This window comes from Pseudorasbora parva, chromosome 6 (assembly GCF_024679245.1).
Source record: "Pseudorasbora parva isolate DD20220531a chromosome 6, ASM2467924v1, whole genome shotgun sequence".
Lineage (NCBI taxonomy): Eukaryota > Metazoa > Chordata > Actinopteri > Cypriniformes > Gobionidae > Pseudorasbora > Pseudorasbora parva.
Genome location: NC_090177.1, coordinates 15145072 through 15163480, shown reverse-complemented (window position 1 = coordinate 15163480; position 18409 = coordinate 15145072). Strand labels below are relative to the sequence as shown.

General features: G+C 39.4%; 1 protein-coding gene across 1 annotated transcript in view; it reads left to right on the top strand.

Moving 5' to 3' along the window:
- plxna1a (plexin A1a) overlaps positions 1-18409 on the top strand; it is a 259133-nt gene that overhangs the window by 22650 nt on the left and 218074 nt on the right. Inside the window, exon 2 of the mRNA XM_067445763.1 lies at positions 1182-2566. Coding sequence (XP_067301864.1) covers positions 1379-2566 — 1188 coding nt within the window. The 5' untranslated portion in view covers positions 1182-1378. The remainder of the gene's footprint in view (positions 1-1181; positions 2567-18409) is intronic.

The following is an 18409-nucleotide window of genomic DNA, read 5'->3' as shown; positions in this document are numbered from 1 at the left end:
TGTTTACGATTACAGTTCAACAGTGCTCAAAGCGTCACATTTTTAACATTTCAGTACCGAATTGGTATCGCGGCCAGTACTTTTGACAAAACTACCTGAACAAGCTAATCAGAATTAGGCAAGGTGAGGTGGCCTAAATTGGTAATAATACTGAAGCCTGCAGGACACTGGCACTCAATGACTAGAGTTGAAATGCCCTGTCCTACAGCATATGATGTGTGCTGATTAGTTTTGCTAGCATATGTATCTGCTCTCTTTTACAGTTGTTTCATAGCCTTGCGCATGACAGTCAGCCCACAATATGGCTTACAGCATTGAGTGGTGAATGAGACCCAGAGGCAGTCTCCTCGCTCAATAGTCTTGTGAAGTGAGATAAATGTCATCTGAGATACAATGATGCTTCTGTTTTGAACACTGGAGAAGGTCATAGCTGCAGACAGTCCCTGCTGCTGGCTAGATGAGAGGCTTGAGATTGCCCTTGTTTAAGTGGTTTTGCACTCTGAGGATGTAGCTGGACACCCAGAGCTCCTCTTCATCACCCATGATCACATGAATGTCATTAGACTTTCAATTAGAACAAATTTGATGGATTGTCTCTCTTTCAGCAGCTCTGTGGTTTAGCCAAGAGGGTGTTGTCTGTACTGTGGTATTTTAAAATCTGAACACTTTCCCGCAGTTCAAGGAAAGTGCTTTTGTTTTATGCAGGGTCAACTTGGATGGCTTCTCTGAGCAAGTGTGAGGAAATGAGTGCGTTTATTGCTGACACTTCTTAGCTTAAGGTGTTCAAGGTGAATTGGTAAACCAGTCAGTTATGGCATCACTCACTCTTTCCTTATTCCTCACTCCTCTACTCTCTCCCGCTCTATTCTCGTTCCTTTGCTTCCCTTTTTGTGCCAGCTGAGTTGGCACAGACTGTGTGAAATATTTAAGGGCACAGCAGGTCTATCAGACGAGTTCTCAGTGTGGAGTTTGTAGAGTGCACTGCTGTCTGCATGCTTGACACCCTCATTAAATGTTGTATAGGATTCCACCCAGGGCCCCACTGTAAGATATTTATGTTTATGTATTATGGGTTCTTTTTCTCTTGGGCAGGCAGAACTTTTAAACTCTAGTCAAATCAATAGACAATGTTCTATTCTCTTTTTCTCCAACACTCATAATGTGTTTTTCTACCCTTGCAGGGCTAGCGGCCATGGCGCTGCAGATGATGGTGTAGACGACAGCTTCGTGCCGAGAGAGAGCAGAGAGGACACTGGGTCAATAAGTTGCTCTCCTCACTGTAGACTGACAGACGCTGTCCAGGTTTTTTTCCGGGCCCAGGATCAGAAAGGTGAACGGATCACCTGGCCTACTGCTTCCTCTCAAAAAGATATTAAAAATGCTGCCATATGGGAGGAGGCCCCTTCCCGCCTCTATTTGTGAGGCTTTCCTCCTCTTCTTCTTCCTCTCGTTCCTCCCTCAACATGGGGGGCTCGAGGTTAACCTCTCTTCCTTCCGAAACTTCATTCCACCAGAGGGAGGGCTTACGCATTTGGTCGTCCATAACAAAACGGGTGAAGTCTACGTTGGTGCTGTCAATTGGATCTACAAGCTCTCCAGCAACCTGACCAAGCTCCGAAGCCATGTTACCGGCCCTGTGGTGGATAATGAAAAATGTTACCCACCACCTGGGGTTCAGTCTTGCCCTCATGAGCTATCACAGACTAGCAATGTCAACAAGCTGTTGCTTCTGGATTCAGGGCAGAACAGGCTCATTGCATGTGGAAGCACCTCGCAGGGTATATGCCAGTTCCTCAGACTGGATGACCTCTTCAAACTGGGTGAGCCGCATCACCGCAAGGAGCATTACCTTTCCAGTGTGTCCGAGGCTGGTACTATGTCAGGAGTGGTTATTAGTGGAACCCAAGGTGAAGACAGTGGTAAATTGTTTGTAGGTACACCCATCGAAGGAAAATCTGAGTACTTCCCAACTCTTTCCAGTCGTAAGCTGATGGCTAATGAGGAGAATGCTGATATGTTCAGCTTTGTCTACCAGGATGAGTTTGTCTCCTCACAGCTCAAGATTCCATCCGACACCCTTTCCAAGTTCCCTACCTTTGATATCTACTATGTCTATGGCTTCAGCAGTGAGCAGTTCATCTACTACCTAACTCTACAACTGGACACCCAACTCACCTCGCCGGATGCCAGCGGTGAACAATTCTTCACCTCCAAGATTGTCCGCCTCTGTGTGGATGACCCCAAGTTCTACTCCTACGTGGAGTTTCCTATTGGCTGTACCAAGGATGGTGTGGAATACCGATTGGTTCAAGATGCCTACCTCAGTCGGCCTGGTGCCAAGCTGGCACGGTCGTTGGGCATTTCTGAACAGGAAGAGGTGCTGTTTATTGTTTTTGCTCAGGGCCAAAAGAACCGGGCAAAGCCACCGAAAGAATCCGCCCTGTGCCTGTTCACACTGCGGAAAATCAAGGAAAAGATTAAGGAGAGGATCCAGTCCTGTTACCGGGGTGAAGGGAAACTGTCCCTGCCCTGGCTCCTCAATAAGGAACTGAACTGCATCAACTCAGTAAGTCATGCTTACTAACTCTACTGTTCATTACAGATAATTTCAATAGTCTACTTTAGACATTCTAATAACTATAAATAACTTTGCAACTACATGTCAACCAACTATCTAGAGTATTAATTGGCAGTTTGGTAGTTTTATGCTTAGTAGAATAAGTCGACATGCACTTACAAAGTCACCATCAAAATAATGTGTAAGCAGATATTGAGAAGTCTACTAATACTCTAATTAGTTGACATGTATTTGCAAAGCTACATATAGTTAGTAGAATGTCTAAAGTGGACAGACAAAATTAAGGGTTACCATAGGTGACCCTGGACTACAAGGTCATGAGGGTAAAGTTGAAGCTGAATAAATAAGCTTTCCATTGATGTATGGTTTGTTAGGACATTACAATATTTGGCCGATATACAACTATTTGAAAATCTAGAATCTAAGGGTGCAAAAAAAGTGTATAGTGAGTCTGAATATTGAGAAAATCGAATTTAAAGTTCTCCACATGAGGTCCTTAGCAACACATATTACTACTAATTATAATTGTTTTTATATATGTATGGCGATTTACAAAATATCTTCATGGAACATGATCTTTACCTAATATCCTAATGATTTTTGACATGATATTAATATACCTGTGTGACTCATGACTGGTTTTGTGGTCCAGGGTCACATATTGTTATATTTAACAAGCAAGATGCCAGGTGTAAATAAATTAAAGTAACTTAAGTCCCCCAACCCAGTGTTGATGGGAGTTGTTGCAGCTCCAAATCATTGGTGCGGCAAAGCAGTTGGGAATGTCTTGTCCATGTGCATGGATGCAGGCCCTGAGAATCTCAAAGTTGTTTAACAGGGAAACCTCTTCTCTCAAGTCAGATTAAATAGCCTAGCCACATCATTAGTCAGTCCATAGGATTAGCACCCTGTCACTCTCTTGCCCCATGTGTCCATTTCTTCAAGCGATAATTAATTTAAACTCTTAGTGTCCTGTCTTTGTCCAAGTCCTCTTGGGATCTTTGTTTCTAGTGTAAGGACAATGTGGACAGCCACAGAGAGGCTAGCGTGCAGGCGCATAGCTTATTTGCTAATCAACAGCACTCTTAGCTGCACTCTCTACATACTGTAGGCTCTCGTAGGATATAGCCAAGCTGGCAGTTCTACACCGAACACAATGCTCCAGCACAGAATGAGGGGATTATTCCCAGAGAACAGCCCAAATCCTCCCTTCTATTATATGTGCAGCATGTTCCTGGGTGATTCGACTTTACTCAGACATACAAGAGGAAACACATTTTGGCTGATGGAGCGAGTCAGAGATTTGTGAGAGTAATAAAAAATAGAAGGATGGTGATGGTGATTATGAAAGAAAGGAAGATGAAGGGACGGGAGGCAGATAAGGATCGAAAAAGTGTGCTGACTTCTCATGTAGTATTATGATATATTATGATGCAGTCTCTGTGATGTAGTTATTGTTTCTCAATTCTCATACCATGACACCTCATCTATAGTATTTTGTCATAACACTAGTGGGTTATGAATTATTACATTTCACCGACAACGTTTATTAAATGCCCTGAATGAGAAAATGTAATATTTGCTTCAGTTTATAACTGCAATATCTGATCTGAACAAACGTTTAGTAGCTTATACATCAAAGCTCTAAAATTCAAACTAGACAGTAATTCATTTTACCATCCATCATATGCTGAATAGTAATCACTATCAGACTACACATCACGCTTAAAGAGACCTGCTATAATTTAGCTGTCATTGTCTCTCTTTCAAAAGCAGGTTTGGTTGAGACCTTATATTATTTTATTTATTTATTTTTACTTGATGGTGTACTAAGAAATGTTGTTCATTTAAACAAAATTGCGCTTTCCTGAAGACAATAATAGCAGGTAGACTAATGCTGTTGCATTAGTTGTTTAAGGCAATGGTTGTTCCAAACCATGCATTTGTTTTTCTTTTGTGGAACACAAGGAGATATTTTGAGAAATGTTGGGATCCAAGCAACATTGGACCACGTTGACTTTTATTTTGTAATGAGAAAATACCTTTTTGCTCTTCCATGAAAATACACTCTTAGAAAAAAAGGGTTCATTGGGGTTCTATATAGAACCATAGGGTTCTTAACTCAACTCCAAAGAACCTATGCTAAAAAAGAACCCTTTTTGTCACAAAGGTTCTTTAGGCTATTATTCATTCATAAATTACATTCTTCTGCAACATTTTGTAGTTGTTATAAATTATTGTTTATTAAACTGTTGTAGAAACTTAATATCACATTTTAACCATGCTGATTTTTGGAGGAGAAAAACTGAAATTGCACTCTTCCTGTGAAATTGATTAACTACATAAAATTAGATAAATATATACATTTTCTAACCCCCATATCTTGAATTTTGTGGTCATTCACATGCATTTGAATACACGGAATAATGCAGTGAAATGTTTGTCAATAATATGAAATATTTAATCCGGAAAGGACAAAACAAATGATAATGAATGATTCCAAATAGAACCCTTTACCTGGTTACAAATACGTAGCGCCGATATAACCTTTTCTTTTCAGAGTGTAGTCTACTATATTTTACTACTATATATTACTATATTTACTTCTAATTTTAATGTAATGCCTTCTGAAAATGCAATGCATTGTTACATTATGACACATTTTGGTAATTACATTAGTATTTATGTACTTGCATACATTTGGGCCTTACTTTGCCTTCTGTGTCTTAACAGTTGGTTTTATAGTGCATTGTGGGTAGTGTAAACCATATGCTCTAACCTCTAATGCAGAATTTGATGATATAAGCGGCCACAGTGGTAGACTCCGTCGACGAATAACTGACAGTGGCATTAACGATAATAACTGCTGCCATTATAATAACGGGCCTGGAGCAATCTGCCTTGGTAATGATGGCGGCACGGATGGCTGAATTGGTTGAAAAGATAACGCTCTGAGGGTCCTCCACCGGCAAGGAGCTTCCAGCTTATGAATAATTCACCCTCACTCACCTTGTGTTATTCATTTATAGCCCATCACAATCAGCGCATGATCAAAAATCCCTCTGCCTCCGCGCTCTGCTTACAAGCAATTAATGTTGTCAGTTTCCAATCACATTGCACACTTTCATAATTCAGAAAGCTTTGGGGGAGATACACGCACAGACAGACGGATAGCCGACTGGAGCGGGTAAGATGACGAGAGATGCGTGCAATCGGACAGACAGACAGTAAGCGCTTTTGACGTCTTTCTTCTACCCACCTGTCCCATTGCTCATGTTAAAGCTATGCATATATGTAAATGAGAAACCGTACATGATGGTGCTTGATTACCATCTGCGACACTGTGTTGCAATCCATCAAGTATACGTCAACAGAGTCAAATAATAATTACACAACAACTTCTCTATTCTGCTTTTTATCAAGGCTGGCAGTTCACTGTAATTCATTTCTTTGGCCTTTTCTTTAAAAAAATAACTGCCGTTTATAATGAACACTTTTGTTCGTACACAGCAAGGGCCTTTAAAACGATTCAATACAACTTTATGATGCAGCGTTTTGAGGCACCATGCATTTGGAAGATGAAGACTGAATTTGTGCTTTGCTGCCAAAGTGGCCTATTCAGATGCTGATGTGAGTCTTTCTTATATTCTCAAACCTATTGATCTGCAGGATATTGAGATTATTCTGCTGGACTGCGTCTTTTTGTCTGTTTCTATGCGGGCTTGCACGGCAGACTTTCCTCCAAATCTTTCGATTTTATGGTGGCTGTAAAATCAGAGGAACTTTTTAAAGTTCCAGGTCACCTTCTGTGCCAGATGCAAGCTGGTTTCCAAACATCTGAATTGTGCCCGTAAAAAAGGAAAGGGGGGGAGGAAGCAAAACAAAACCAGTATTAGCATTGCTAATGAGTTTTCAAGTGTGTCCACAGATGATATTAATGAGCACAACAACGACACACAATAGCAACAATACATACTTTTCATTTCCGTACTTGAAAACACAGAGTGCGAATCACTTCCTCAGGAGAACATGTCGTCATTATTGAACGACTTTTAGCTGATTTTGTGTGTGCTACTGAGACAAATTGTTGTTTAACTGATGAACGAAAATACACCAGGACTGACTCCTCACCCTCTGCTTCTTTGCATAATTACATTATCACTTATCTCGCTTGATCACTTGCCTGGTGATTTTGATTGCTAGCAGTTATCCTTCTAGTGTTCAGTTCTGTTTTTCCCTCAGACTGAAGGCTGAAAGATTTTCCGTCTTGTCTTTTAATCTCAGATGCTATTGAAAACTTCCCAGATGAAAGAGCTTGTGATTTAATCATGACATTGAATATCATTTGCTTGCTGTTGGTGTTCACTTCACTTCTTTCTGACTCCCTGAGGAACCGCTCAAGGAAATGAGAGAACAAGTCCATGCAGGAGCTCTTCACGGACAGGCAAAAAAGATATTGTACTGGATTACACTTTAATGGCTTCCCATCTGTGCCTCCTTCCCTGTAGGGTATTGATCAGAGATGACTGGATATTGAAAAATCATATAGATGAAACTATATCCACCTCAATAGCCTCGGGGCTAATCGTTTTTCCATAGTCTTATTTATTGTGCTTTGGAACACAGGTTTGAGATTAAGGGAATCCTTTGTCAATTTTTCTTTCTTAAAGGGGAAACAATGAAGGAAAATTGAATGTTAATATCTATTAATTCTGAATGGGTGCCATTTTCATAGATCAATAATGAGTACAGATACTTTCTATTTGGTATATGCTGGTACAATATACCAAGGCCCAAACCTTTTCTCTTTTTTTCGGTCCAAGACATAGAGCCCTATCATAAACCCGGTGCAATGCGACGCCAGGCAAGTGTTTTTTGTTAGTTTCAGCCTAGCACTGTTATCATTTTCACATCCAGTGCCATGCTGTTTAAATAGCTGTAATATGCTGTAATATATACAATGGTCATATACTCTGCATATTACACAAACAGGACAACAACAACAAACACACACACACACACACACACACACACACACACACACACACACACACACACACACACACACACACACACACACACACACACACACACACACACACACACACACACACACACACACACACACACACACACACAAAGGATTCCTCCCTGGAGAAGCATTCGGTCTTTCCGCTCACAACTTAATAACAACTTAAACCATATAAATAGCAAATCTTCTGTGGTTCAAGTGCAACTGGATTTTAAAGGGAATGGGAGATGAGACTCTGAGACACCCAAAAAACACCCATGACTCATTAAGAGACTAGGGACAACTCGTTTGGACCATGCGTCTGGCGCACCGACCGTTTTTTTCCCGGTAAAACTAGCAAAAGTGAAGTCGCCCCAAAATGCACCTGCGCCATGCACCATGCTCTCAGATCGTTGAAATGGGGCCCTTTGAATCGTTTTACAAGTACACAGAAAGTTGTTTTAATTAAAGGTCCCGTTCTTCGCGATTCCATCTTTCAAACTTTAGTTAGTGTGTAATGTTGCTGTTAGAGCATAAATAATACCTGTAAAATTATATTGCATCTCCCCGTTATGGTAAGAGGCGGGACCTTTCCGGGCAAAGTGCGCTAAGCTGCTGTCCAATCACAACACGGGAAGCGCTGGCCCAATCAGAACTCGTTACGTATTTTTGAAGGAGGGACTTCATAGAACAAGGAAATCATCAGGCCGTTTTTAGGACAGAGAAAACAGCGCTGTACAGATAAGTAAATTGTGTGTAAAATACTGTGTTTACGTGAAACATGAACTCATGTTATATTGCACACTGTAAACATAATCAAAGCTTCGAAAACACGCGAAGAACGGGATCTTTAATCTTTTTTTTCAAATTAGATTAACATTTATGTATTTATTTTTTATTTATTGCTACTTTTTTTGTTTACACATGCTGCCTGGCCAAAAATGTTTCTTTGCTTAAGAGTCTATGACTTGATTGACTATGACTTTAAACCCCAATTGATGTGGGGTGTAGCTTTTCATTTTTTAAACAACCATGTAGGAAGACACATCATGGCCATATTCCAGGCTGAAAATGTCAAGATTCATCAGGCTGTAATCAAGATTGATAGAAATAACATCACAAAAATTTTTTCCATCAAGAGGTGCATCAATGTTTGGTCAAGATCTTGTATTAACAATGCAAGAGTCCAGCACTCTGTAAAGTCTCCTCCAGCACATCCCAAACACTTTCAGGGTTTTTAGGGTCTGGACCCGTGTGTGAAAATGATTCTTCATGTTCCCTCCCAACCATTCTTTCACAAGTTCAGCCTGATGAATCTTGACATTGTCATGGAATATGGCCATGATGTGTCTTCCTACATGGTTGTTTAAGAAAGGAAAATATTACTCCATCAGTTAAGGCTAGAAGACCTGTTGCCAAACATAAAACATGCTAGAAACCTAGAAACATAATAAGCACTGCAATAATGATCCAGTCATTGACTCTACAAGAACATGATCCCTGTATCCGATAGTAGTAACTTATCACTGCATCCCTGTGTGGATGTTAGCATTGTGAATGCATTTGTAATGGGGCAAAATCTGCATTCCCTGCTTCTTTGTAGCTTTAACATAAGCTTTTCGGATCAAACGAGGCCTTGTGAGCGGCTAAATAAAGTGTAGACAACTGTATGAGCTCTCTGTGATGGTAATTTTAAATCAATAAGTCAGCCAGTTAACTGGGTAGTAAGAAAAATGACTACCCCCTCCTCCCAAGCCTTTCAGATGGCGACTATGTGTGTAGGTTGCAAATCTCTTTACAGGTCAGGCTTCGAGTGCTCCCCATCTAATTGTCGGTGTAATTATTTATTGATGTGTGTTTGTGTGGGAGCTGTGTATGGAGTGTGTGTGTGGGACGGTAGGTGGTTGTGATCAAGAGCGCAGTGTGTGTTTGTGGGTGTGCGCTTGTGTGCGGCGCTATTTGCCAGGCTGCACATGCAGCTGTATTTGTTGTTTCCCGTGGTGGTGGGCAATGGGATGGATCCAAAGAACATCAGTCTATTTCATATTCCACAAAGGCTTAAAAAAGCCGCATACACAAGCTGTAGAAAGCCAGTTATACCTCCCCTGCTGAAAAGACCTGTTTGGATTTAACCAGCATGCATTTGAAGGCTGGTTAGTTTGGGTTTGGTTATGTTGAGCTAAACTAGTTAACCATTGGGAAAATATACATAATATATATATATATATATATATATATATATATATATATTTTTTTTTTTTTTTTTTTTTTTAAATGTAGTCAATATTTCATCATATCTTATTCAGAAAGTAACAGTAAATTATACTAAAATTGTAACATCTACTAAAAATGTTTGTGCAGTTTTATTGAAATGCGTTTGTGTAGGGGTTAAACAACATATCAGATTGCCCTCATTGCCCTTTGATTTTAATGGTAAATTAGGGTTAGGATGAAATTTGATATTGGTCTAGGTTGGCTTCGTACTTGACACAATAACAAATTTGCTGATTAAGCTACCTAAGAAGGCTGAACACACCAGTGCTTTCACCGAGAATAATATGTTCTTGGATCAGCTGTGAAAGAACATTCCTATATCAACTAATGAGCTTTTTGGGTTTATGCTGCGGCTCGGTTTTAAGCTTAAACAACACTCTTATTAATTTAGCATTACCCCATGAATTTAGGGGTAGGTTAAGATAAGAGTTGAGACTATTTGACTAGAATGTCGTTCCAGAAACATTGCATACAGTACTTGGCAACAACATAGTTCACAGGTCTTTCAGTAGGGTCGGAGAACAACAGTCCGTCTCAACATTATGCAGGAATTACGCTCAGCCATAATCTTGTGATTTCTACAGATGAATACTTGCTAAATCATTGTGAGTAATGGCCAGCCACTTTTGGTAAGCATATTTCAGAGCATAACTAGCATGACCTGGAAAGAAAGATGGTGAACCACTTTCTAAAGGACAAAACCATTCCTCATTCCTGGCACCTCGACCCAAGCTGGAGGTCCATTGGGGGTTTTGTGACACTCGGAAGAGGTCACGGTGGCTTTTAGAACTTTATTATTATATTTTATATTATATTTTCCCCCTCTTCAAGCTAGCTGTTGTCTGAGATATTTCTAGCAGGCTTTCTTGAGTCCAAATGTAATGAGGGGGTGTATGATTAGATGATGGAGCATTACTGGACGCTGAGGTCAGAGATTCCAGGAAAATATCAAATGTTTTGTGTTCATAATGAGGGTTGGATGTCCCTTTTGGGTGCTGTCACAAGCTTGCAAGTTGTGTTTTAAGGGTGTGCATCCAGTGTAGTTAGAAATGTCCTAATAGCTAATGGAAACCAACAGTTACCGCTTCAAATGCCAAAATGACTGTGCTTTTTGTTCAAGTAAGTGGGGAAAAACACTGTTTATTTTATTATGGTCGCTCTAAAGGCTTTTCTGACAGTGTGTTTGAATAGACAATGTTTGTGAGTCAAGTACCTTCATCTGATGGTGGACATTTAAAGCCCTGATATTGCTCCTGGGAGACATTCACTGATAACCATGATACAGTACATTTAGCAAATGAGCCTGTAGATGCAATTTGATTCTTTCATTGATATTTTCTAGCAAACGGATAATTTATTTCTTCTATTTCCCACCTAAAGAGAGCTTACCAGCTAGGTCCAATCCATAACTGTAGTCATTACAACAGCTGTGGCCCCAAATATATATTTTCACACTAAAGTCAGTTTTTTTTTTAGACTTTTGTCTTGGCTGGGCCCACTTTTTAAAAATATAATGGCAGCTGTATATTGGTCTATGTACTGTATTGTACAAGTATAAAGTTCCATTTATACACTGAAGTATCATATAATGCTAAATTAATAATATTATACTTACGTGTATTTTTAATTTTAAATGCATAAACCTGAAGAAAATAAGGCGAAGGCATAGTTATTTTTATAATATTTATTTGTGTAGTACTGTTGCATAGTAAATATTTAAGTCATGAGTATATTTTAGTTTTTTTTTCCTCTCAAATTTTCCACAGTCCCACTAGAAGTGTCTTATGTCCTATGAGGGTTCACAGGACCTGTTTGAAAACCACAAACTTAAGCCACACAAAAATGTATAAATGTTTTAAAGTGTATGATAAAACATCAAGCCAATGGCAAATTTTGTGTGTGTAGGCTGTCAAAAAGAACATGTTAATTTCAGCGATTTTCTATTCAACAGTTTATAAATATTTAAAGGGGGGGTGAAATGCTGTTTCATGCATACTGATCTTTTTACACTGTTAAAGACTTGGAATCCCATACTAAACATAGACAAAGTTTCAAAAGTTAAGGTGGACGTTTGATGGGAGTATTTCTTTGTCAAAAATACTACTTCCGGTTAGTCATAAGTTTCGGCAAGTTTTTTGAGATCATGGGTCCCCTTTGACGTTAATGGGGGCGGAATTTCCTTGTATGGGCCTTACGGACAATTCTACCGGAAGCGCGTGAGAGAGAGCGAGGGAGAGAGCGAAAGCAACAGCCTACGCCCATCAAAGCGGGGCTTGTAGGATGCTGGACAGGTGATGTGCACATAACAATGTCACCAAAAAAGTGGGTTTTTGGTTGCCAGACCAAGACAGTCCTGCACAGATTCGCCAAAAACCCCGCGTTAAGGCAACAGTGGATGTAATTTGCTTTTCCGGATCAGCAACTGAGTTGCGCGAATGTTTATATCTGTTCGCTGCATTTCGGTGCCGACTGTTTCATAAACAAGGCCCAGCTCGACGCCGAATTTTCCCAATCGCCTAATGCTGAAGGATGGAGCAGTCCCAACGTTAGAAGGGTGAGTGAGACTGCTTTTAGTCCGCTTACTGTCTACACAAACCACGCGTAAACACACAAACACACGTGCACAACTGCACTTCCCACATGTACACCTTCAAAGACAAAAATACGACGATATAATTCAAGTATAAATATGTAAATAACACAAGCCGCTAAGCATATTATATAGTTAGTGTATAACTTGTAACTTACCACATACAGACGTCCTGCTCTAGTCGTTTTTGCTGCTGCTCCTGTTCAACTGCAGCCTCTGGGTCTGATTCCGGATCATAGATGTATGGCTGTATCTGATTAAAAGCCATATTTTTATTTTGAATAAAGTTTTTTTCCCGCTGTTAGGGATGACGCTCGACTCAACACACAGCGCGCTGCTGCACACGTCATTATTTAGCTCCGCTCACACGACACGCCCCCACCCGCTCGGCTTTTTTCGGAAAGACTTGGAACAGCGCATCTTTCTTATATAATTATTAAAAAAATAAAAACTTTTCGGAGATATGCAGGATGCAATGCTACTCTATAGGTACTCAAGATTGACATGACACTGACTGAAACTGAGTGTTTCACCCCCCCTTTAAAAAATGGATGCTTCCTAAATCGCATCAAAATCAGAAGTTAAATTATTTTTTTTGACAGCCATAACACGTACGTGCATATACAAACACACTCTAATTTTAAAAAAAGCTCTAGAATTATTTGTTTGCAAATGGCCCTTGATTATATATTTTGTTATGTAAAGCGATAACAATTACTAAAGTCATAAGTCACAAGTGTTCAAATGCTTTTTGGTGCCAATTTATTGTTTTCCTGTCTGTTCATGAATTAATTTATCTTTTGCAAGGGTCACTAGAGGCCATTGTTTTTATACGTCTTCTGTGGACTTAGAATGCAAAATTGGCAGCAGGCAATCTAACAGCATGCTAAACATTATGTTAGCTTGATCAGGGCTCTTTAGCATAGTGCTGTTGGAAGCTCGCAGGCGCACCATGCTGAGACTTCCAGTGCCGTTTCCAGCCTTACGCCTTGAACAGGCGTCAAACGGCAGACCCATATTCTCTCAATGTTATGTTCCTGTTATGGCCTTGTTGTCGAAGAGAACGCGCCCAGCGGGGCCTCCAATGGCTACCATAGAGCCGCTGAATGGAAACTAATGAAATCGCTCATTGCCTTCTCATGTACTCGCGCACTGCAGAGATGTATCTCAGATCTCATTACTCTGTAGCTGTATGTGAACGTAGCTTAGTGGAGCTCTTGAATACAGATGTTTCCAGACGGAAATGCAGCGCGCTCTTGGGAGAAAGTCAGTGTCTGCTCTGTAATTGGATTAGTGTTTATGGAATGCTTAATTTTAGATTATGTAGATTATAATCTGATAATTTTGCTGGGACAACAATGTTAAAAGCCTTAGATCAGCTTCACGAGTTTAGAGATTAGACATGCACAGGCTTGCGAGTATATGACTCACAGCATTAACAGTCGAGATGAGCTTGTTATCCAGAGTAATATGATAGTTGCATGTGTAAAGAAAATGAAATCAAAAGCACATTTAAAGGCAAAAAGATGTTGAATACAGGAATTACAGGTAATTATATGTAAACTATTTATTTTTGAGATCTTTGGAAATGAATAAATCAAATGTTATTAAATGTTAATTTTAACATTTAGCAGTATATGTAAAAATGTTGTATCGTATCAGTATTTCGTCCAGACGGATCCAGCTTTTTGGGATCCTGAAAACACTATGTTTTGAAACTGGGTCCCAGGGTGGATGAATCAAAAAACGACACCTTTGTGTTTTTGTGTGTACAGCCAATGTGTGTATTTTGTGAAACGATGATGCTATCACCCTACGTCTTGACCATAGACTTGACCATAGACTAAAAAGCAAATATGGACGTAGTGTCTGTGACGTCACCCATAGGATTCTGAAGTGCAGTTCTAGAGCGTAAAGTAGAGACGAGCTGCCTGTTGCCATCTTGGCTGCACGTCACGCCCGGATACCAGAAAATGGGAAAAGAGGCGGGATGTGGGCGGAGCTGAGCTGACGTGATAACTAACAGACAGCAGACAAATGGCTATCCACCTGTCAATCAAAGTGGCCACACCTGTCAATAAAAGTGGCCACGCCCTTAATTATGCAGAACTTTAAGGCTTTATATAATGTAAACGAATTGGTTATACAAATATTCACTCTCCTCACAGTTGTCATGAAGGGCAAAATTAGCCGTGTAGACCAAAACCACGATTTGTACCATGCTTAATATGTTTTTTTTTTTTAAATATGTAAAGTTGGGCATTTTAACATTGGGCTCAATGAGATTCTGCTCCCTTCTGAAGCCTGTCCCTAGCTGCCAGTCGATGAAGTGCAGTTTAAGTTACTTCCGTATTGGCTTTAACAGAAACTGGGGGAGGTTGCCGCTTGGTCTTGACCCTAGTCATACAACGCATATGCATATGAGTATCTCTATGGCAGCATTACAGCACCACACACTGGTCTGGCATGTATACTACATCATTTCAGTGGTTTCGTGTGTACGCAGATTTTTCTTAAAATGACGCTGTGTTTACAATTTTTTTTTAACGAGGAAAAAAAGAACACATATGCTCTAGCTTCATGTGGATGTGGACTTGGTTAGCAGGACATTTGCCAATATGCATGTTGTATAAGAATTCACAAGTTGAGAGCTTTATGTTTATCTAGAGTTTAACTGCAGATCAATAACTTATGGGAGAAATTAGTCATTTTGTTTCATACATTATGAATGTAAAATTAATTTGATATTTATTTTAGTGTTTAAATGAACCTTTTTTAAACGGGGAAAACAGGAATCTAAGGACTAGTTTTGGGAATGTATTGATTTTTATAACTACACATAACAATCAAATTGGAGCTGTTGAAAGGGTGGATCACCTACAGTGGTTCTGACTGCAGGGTTGTCGAACGACTAAAGAAACGTTATCGGCAAGATGGTAGAAAACTGTACATTTCTTGTCTATAACCACTAGTGTTGTCAAAAATATCGATATTTCGATATATATCGATACTGGAATATCTGAAACGATTTTTACAGTATTGATATCAGCTGCGCTCTCCTCTCCGACCGAAAGCGAGTTGACACACACACCGGCATATTCTCACTCAGCCCGGTTAACCTCTGAGCACGGCGAACGCGCGTTCTGCTGGACTTTTTCCTCATGACAGTGTGTTAGTGTTAGTGAGTGATCGGTCTGAATTTCGCGCGGGATTGCACATAAATTAATTCTACTAATCCCCGCAGATTTCGTGCTCCACATCTGAAGCGCACACACACATAGCCTACCCTAATAAAGCCGCCTCTGACATGATACAAGTGCAAACATTTGCTTCCTTTTCCAGCTTATTATTGGTCAAATACACTCAAAGAATTATCAGTGCACATCTGGAAGAGTATTAACGTAAACACAGTCGCAAACAGTTCAGGAAGAACGAGTAACAGGAACAGTGTTTAGGATCCATGCGTCTGTTAGTCTTAAAGGGACCGCAGTCATTTGTTATTCAAACTACAAAAACACAAACGATCAACTGCTCTTGACTGATCAACTTGTGTAACTTTAATAGTTTCATTTGTACGCTATTAAATTTTTTACAAAGAACATTATCCAATGTTGTTTTAAATGTAATTACTATGCATTTTTTAAATTCAGTTTCTTATCTGAATGTTAGACTTACCTGAAAAAATAAAGCAGTCTATTTAATTTGTATCTTCTATTCTATTGCATTTATTTGTGCTATTGTTTGTAATCTGTTTATTTGTTCTTATTTTATTACTGTTTAGTCGTCTTTTTAATTCAATTTACCATCCGAAATCAAGCTTTCTTGTGCTGTGTGTAAGCTATTGCAACACAATTACCCCATTGTAAAAAATACATTGAGATTTGATATAATACATTGCAAAAATTTGTGAGATAATTTTAATAGTAATTGATCAATTGATCAATAATTGTTCAAATCAAAACGATGCCCAACCCTAAGGAACATGCTGGCCACATGAATTTTTAGTAAAAAATAACAATGAATAATAACTTATTAAAATAAAAGTATAAAAGTTCTGCTGTCATATTAAGCATCTTATCTTATCTTATTTATTTATTTATTTATTTATTTATTTATTTATTTATTTATTTATTTATTTATTTATTTTACTGTGGTATCGATTTAGTATCAATATATTGATATTTTAGTCTGATATCGTATCGAAGTCATAATTTTGGTATCGTGACAACACTAATAACCACCCACTGCAATTTATACTAACGACGGAAATAAGCACAGTTACAATAGCAAAATATGTGGGAGAGCGTTGCTTTAATGTGACTATATTGTATTGCAATAGGTAGCACTTCAAAGTCAATACCAAATCAAAACTAGTTAGCAAATCATTTATAATTGAAAGATTTAATAACAAAATCTGGTTATGGTTACACTTAAAGCTACACTGTGTAACTTTTTTAGTTTATTCTTAGCTAAAAATATGTTCTTTCAAAAATATTGTTCATTAATGTATATTTACTTCTTTCAAGTAATAAAGTATTCTGGTAAGTTTATAATATGCCGTTGCAAATACATACGGGTGAGGGTTCGAATGCTGGTCACCATAGCCCCTTTCACACTGCGATTCTGGCAAATACACGGATAATGCGACCTGGCATTTGTTCCCGGACCGCTAGATTTGGTCCATTCACACTGCCAGCGAAATACCGTAATGTGTGTGCTTTTACACACAACCCGTAACGGTCCCGGATCGAGTTGACACGTGACATCCGGATGTGTTGTATAATGGCGAGCGATCTCAGCTTCAGTGCCGATAGTAAGGAACTCCGTGGTCTCGACTTGTGTCCAGTTTGCACACATTTCTGCTTGTTTAATTTTAGTTTCTTTTGTATACGAACACTCTCTGCGTTTAAAACACCGACTAGCTCTTCTGGCACTGCAGGGTTGTATTATTGAAAAAACAAGCTCTAGGAGTCGCATGATAACTACGTACACGTTGCGGCATTAGTTTTGGCTTTTGTTCACACAGCGCTCGTCCCGGATCGAACCCCGCAATGTTACTAGGTCCCCGACCCGGGTTCAATTCGGTAATCAATCCCGGGACGTGGTTGCTTTCACACAGAAGGCGACCCGGCAATGTTCCGGGAATATTGCGGGTCCGACGTGCAGTGTGAAAGGGGCTCATGTTGCCCCTCCATCTTGAAAGTACATTAGCCAAAGAGGGACATACCTGTAAATTCAAGCTTCGCCTTCGCGTTTTAACACTCGATGGCACCGTGTTGAATGTGAAGAGGGGGCTTGCCATGTTAATCTTGGACTAAATCGGCCACCATAGGAGTTAAAACGAAATCAGAATTGAGAGGAACAGAAACTATTATTCCCTGGATGGTCAAATACCTTTTCACTGCTAGATGGGGGAAAATATCACACAGTATAGCTTTAAAATAGTTACACAATAGATGTATGAGATGATAAAACTTATACCATTAATCGTACCCAGCATGTATAGAATGTTACCTGAGAGATAGAAAGAGAGACAAAGAGGCAAAGAGAAGAGCCAAAGAGAAGGCCCCCAAGATCAGAGAGAGCCAGAGAATAGAAGAGATAGAGCAACAGTTGCAATCTTCTTTTATCTATCCCTTGACCATGTGACTGAAACTGAGACATTCAAACTGACCAATCAGACCAAACTTCCCCCACTGTACTACAGGTGTGGCACACATTTGGCCAACAGGCCTTCAGCATCTCTTTGTTTTTAGGAATCCCAAATGGCCCTGCTGATAAGAGAGATGGGTGGCAACAGTAAAACAAATGTCTTTGTTCAATTTCAAATATCAGATATCTTTGATTATTTTCAATTATTTCACTGTGCTAAAAATTTTTTTTTTACATTTACATATTAATACACTTCAAGATTTTGGACACCAGTTCCACTAAATTACAGTTTCTGTTTCTATCG